General features: G+C 44.0%; 1 protein-coding gene across 1 annotated transcript; it reads right to left on the bottom strand.

Annotated features, from left to right (window-relative positions):
• Positions 1 to 218: 218 nt before the first annotated feature.
• On the bottom strand, positions 219 to 3,574 carry LOC149534462 (uncharacterized). Its single transcript, XM_089804723.1, has 2 exons — positions 974 to 3,574; positions 219 to 873 (listed from the first exon to the last, which is right to left on the bottom strand). Exons 1-2 carry the CDS (start codon positions 3,570 to 3,572, stop codon positions 428 to 430), a joined length of 3,045 nt encoding a protein of 1,014 aa, XP_089660849.1. The 5' UTR covers positions 3,573 to 3,574; the 3' UTR covers positions 219 to 427.
• Positions 3,575 to 4,041: the final 467 nt, after the last annotated feature.

Here is a 4,041-nt window from a genome sequence, read left to right as displayed (position 1 = left end):
GTTATAATTTATCGAAGTAGTTATAAGACCTAAATACTTGTACAGAAATAGATTTAAATACATATTACTATAAATATAAATAAATATAAGAAATCACCTATAACGCTTTATATTGAAGAGATTTTTCCATGACAAAAACTAAGTATATGAATATATATAGAGAGAGACAAACATTTATCAATTCCAAATTCCCAAACCGTGTAAGGCATGATTAGCCTACACTATGTTATTTATAAAATCATTGATTTATAATCATTATTATTCTACTCTTAAATATTTATTTAACCATTGTTTCCTTACATTCTCATCTCATGACAGACTTCATTTACCTTTCAGTTTAATACCTCGAAATCTAGATCAGGTGAGAAAATTACATGGATTTCATCAGTTCTTCATGGGGAAATTGGATTGCGGGGTTGGACTACTCTCAAATACGGAGCTCTGAAGAGTCCTTCTCTTGGTCTTTTCGAAGAAGTGGCTTGGGGGCATAGAAATCAGCATCCACCTTCCCAACACTCCTCTCCTCCGGAATAAGCATCTGATTCCTTTCTTCCTTGTTCGGATTGCACATCACCAACATCTCCACCACTTTCCTCATTGATGGCCGCTCTTTGGGGTCCCTGTTTGTGCAGACCAGACCCACCCGCAACACCAGCAGCATTTGCTTGATCCATTTCTCTTCCACTATTTGCCAATCCAACACTCCCATCTCTCTCTTGCCTTTTAACATACTGCGGACCCACTCCACAATGTCCACTCCTTCGCCGTACTGCACCTCATTCGTTGCCTTCATCCCACTCACCAGCTCTAACACCACCACTCCGAAGCTGTAAATATCAATTTTCTCGCTCACTTTCATTCTATGGCCATACTCTGCAGTTGCACACTACTAATGTTAATGGAGCTAGATGTTCAGACAAAGAAATTGAAAAATAAACAATTTAACATTTGGGGAATTGAGATAAAACCAAACCTGGGGCTATATATCCATGAGAACCCACATAACCAGAAACAGAGTACTCTGCACCCAGCTTATCGAGATCTCTGGCCAGACCAAAATCTGCAATTTTAGCCTCAAAATCCTCATCCAGCAAGATGTTGCTGGATTTCACATCCCTGTGCAATATTGGAGATTTGCAATCGTGATGCATATAACTCAGCCCTCGGGCTGCACCCACTGCGATCTTGTAACGTGTCGGCCATGGCAACCCCATTTGTGCTCCTTTTGAACTCTGCAAGCGCTGCAACAGACTCCCTTTGGGCATGTACTCGTAGACCAATAGCTTGAAATCGGACTCTTCGCTCGAAATGCAGCAGAGAAGCTTTAAAATGTTGGAGTGCCGGATGAGTCCCAGTCTTTCCACCTCCACTTCCCCCAATTCATCGTTTTCCTGCGCACCTTTCTTGTTAAAATTTCTCCCTGATCTGCTTGTGTTCCGTATCTTCTTCACCGCCACAGCTTCCCCGCTCGGCAGAATGACCTTGTACACTTTTCCAGCGGCTCCGGATCCGACAACATTATCCTCCGACAAGTTGCGGAGGATGTGCAATTCGTCCAGCTCTGGCAAATGGAAAGATGTCAATTGCCATGATGGCGCGCCCCTTGCTTTTATTTGACACACAGAAAAGGAGCCCAGTGCTATGGCTGCTAAAATCACAGAGAATACCAGAACTGCAGTCAATCGCCGAGATGGCATCTTGCCTGAAGAACACGACTTCAGCAACAAAGTCCGACCTCCGCATAAATCTGCATTGCTGAGAAAAGCATCTTTGTAGGCCCAAAGGTCTAGATCGACAGGAACGGGGCCGTGCAGGTTATTGCCGGATACATTGAAACCAGATAATGATAGGAGTCCTAAACCAGCGGGAATTTCGCCTGAAAGCAAATTATTTGAGAGATCCAGACTGTTCAGTTTGGGCAAGTCGCCCAAGGATGCAGGGATTACACCTGTGAGACGATTGGTACTCAGATTGAGAACATAAAGGTTCTTCAGTGACATGAAACCCTTGGGAATTTCTCCAGACAGAAAGTTGTGATCAAGCTGCAGAGTACCGATCGATGTCAATTTTGCGAGCTCGTTTGGAATGGAGCCCGACAGCTCGTTGTTGCTCGCGATAAATCTCCGTAGATTTTTCAGCTGTCCAATCTCCGTGGGAATGCTTCCGCTGAACTGGTTGTTGTTTATTTGCAACCAAGTCAGGCTCTTTGCTTGTCCAATCGCCGCAGGAATCTGGCCTTCAAATTTATTATTGTGAAGCATCAACAGCCGAAGACCAGAAGAACTCCATAGCCCCTCAGGAATCTCACCGCTGAGCTGGTTGTCATTCAGCCGGACATAATGTGAACTTTTGCAGTCTGCATAGGATGAGGGCAGACTTCCATTGAAATTATTTGAAGCTAACGCCAATTCAAAGAGTTGCCCATCCTTGCACAGATTTCTCGGCAGGGGGCCCTCCAAGCCAGTTCCCGTCACATCGAGATAACGAAGATCAGAATATGTACCCAAATCCTGGGGCAACCACCCCTTGAGCTTGTTGCCAAACAGCTGTAGCGTGGTCAATTTCCTGAGCCTGCCGAGCTGTGCAGGGATTTCTCCAATGAGCTGGTTCTCATTCAAAACCAGCAGTTCCAGAGATTCAAGTTTGCCGATTCTGTATGGAATTTCTTCGCTTAGCCGGTTAATAGAAAGATCTAACACGGATAGGCTTCTCATTTCGTCGATGTCAGACAGAACCGGTCCAGACAAATTGTTGCTCCAAAGGTACAGAATCCTCAACTTGGACAGAGCAGTTAAACTGGTCGGCATGTTGCCCTCGAGCTGATTCTTCGACAGATCCAAGTAGTCCAGCTGCGTTAAATTACTGAAAAAGTTCGGAATTTCGCCTCGTAGACTACAATTACACACTTCTAAATGTTGTAGCCGGTTCAATTTGCCGAACTCTGCCGGTATCACACCGCCTATGAGAGGATTATCGCCAACAGTGAATTTCGTCAGGGTTGTCAAATTGCCGACAAAAGCAGGGATTGTGCCTGCCAAATTATTTTCTTCCAACGAGAGCTCTTGGATGTTCGGCAACATTCCGAAGGAAGGAGGAATGGGACCACTGAAACTATTTAGTGCCAAATTCAAGACCCTCAGCTGCCTGAATTCGCTGATTCGACTGGGTAGGCTTCCGAAGAAGCGATTGACGGACAAATCGAGCACTTGCAAACCCGTGCAATCGAACAGTCCATCAGGAAATAAGCCCTGGAAAGCATTCCCGGTGAGAATCAACTTCTCCAGACTTGGAAGAAGGCATATTGTACAAGTCAGATTGCCTGAAATTGAGGCGTCGGGGAGATTAATTGCGGTGACAAGCTTGGCAGAATTGCAAGAGATCCCAAGCCAGCCGCAGGGGTTTTGGTCAGAAGCATTCCAGTCCCTCAAGTTATCACCTCCGTCGATCCAATCGCTCTCTTTTATATGCAGAAGAATTTTGCCGTCTTCCGAGATGCAGCTGCAATGGAGAAAGAGAATAGAAAGTGAGCAACAGAGGGCGAGCATCCCAATTTTCTCAGCAATTCGGACCATGATTGCGGACCTGCAGGGGAATGCGTTGCAAATATTTTAACTGCCAATGTTGCAGGCGGGAAATGTAAAGGCGAAACAACATTTCTGTGTTCTGTTGCGGGTCAGAGTCTTAACGTTTGAGTATTCGGGAGAGACAAAGCTAAAATTCAGAGGACGATCAACAAGTTTGATTTGGAATTAACAGGAAACCATAAAGCGATGGCAACAGTAAACTGTATAAATAAAGACAAATACAGTAATGGTTACAAGTCGATTCCCTCGTCACGTGAGAGAATTAATATCTTTAATAGAAGTCACATGATCTGTTATTCTCTACCGTCAACAAAATCCAGCTTTGACCATATGTATCAATTTTAATGAAAGTTTATAGTCTAACATAGTTTTTCAGATCTATTTTAATTGATGAATATAATGAGGTGTCTTCAAATGTTCGATAGTTGGCACTAATTTTTGATCAGTTATAATTATG

Source organism: Cupressus sempervirens, chromosome 10 (genome assembly GCF_028749045.1).
Source record: "Cupressus sempervirens isolate cs-2001-9-10 chromosome 10, ASM2874904v1, whole genome shotgun sequence".
In the NCBI taxonomy this organism is placed as follows: Eukaryota; Viridiplantae; Streptophyta; class Pinopsida; order Cupressales; family Cupressaceae; genus Cupressus; species Cupressus sempervirens.
The sequence above is the reverse complement of the archived record's forward strand: the minus strand, read 5'-3'. Positions and strand labels throughout refer to the sequence as shown.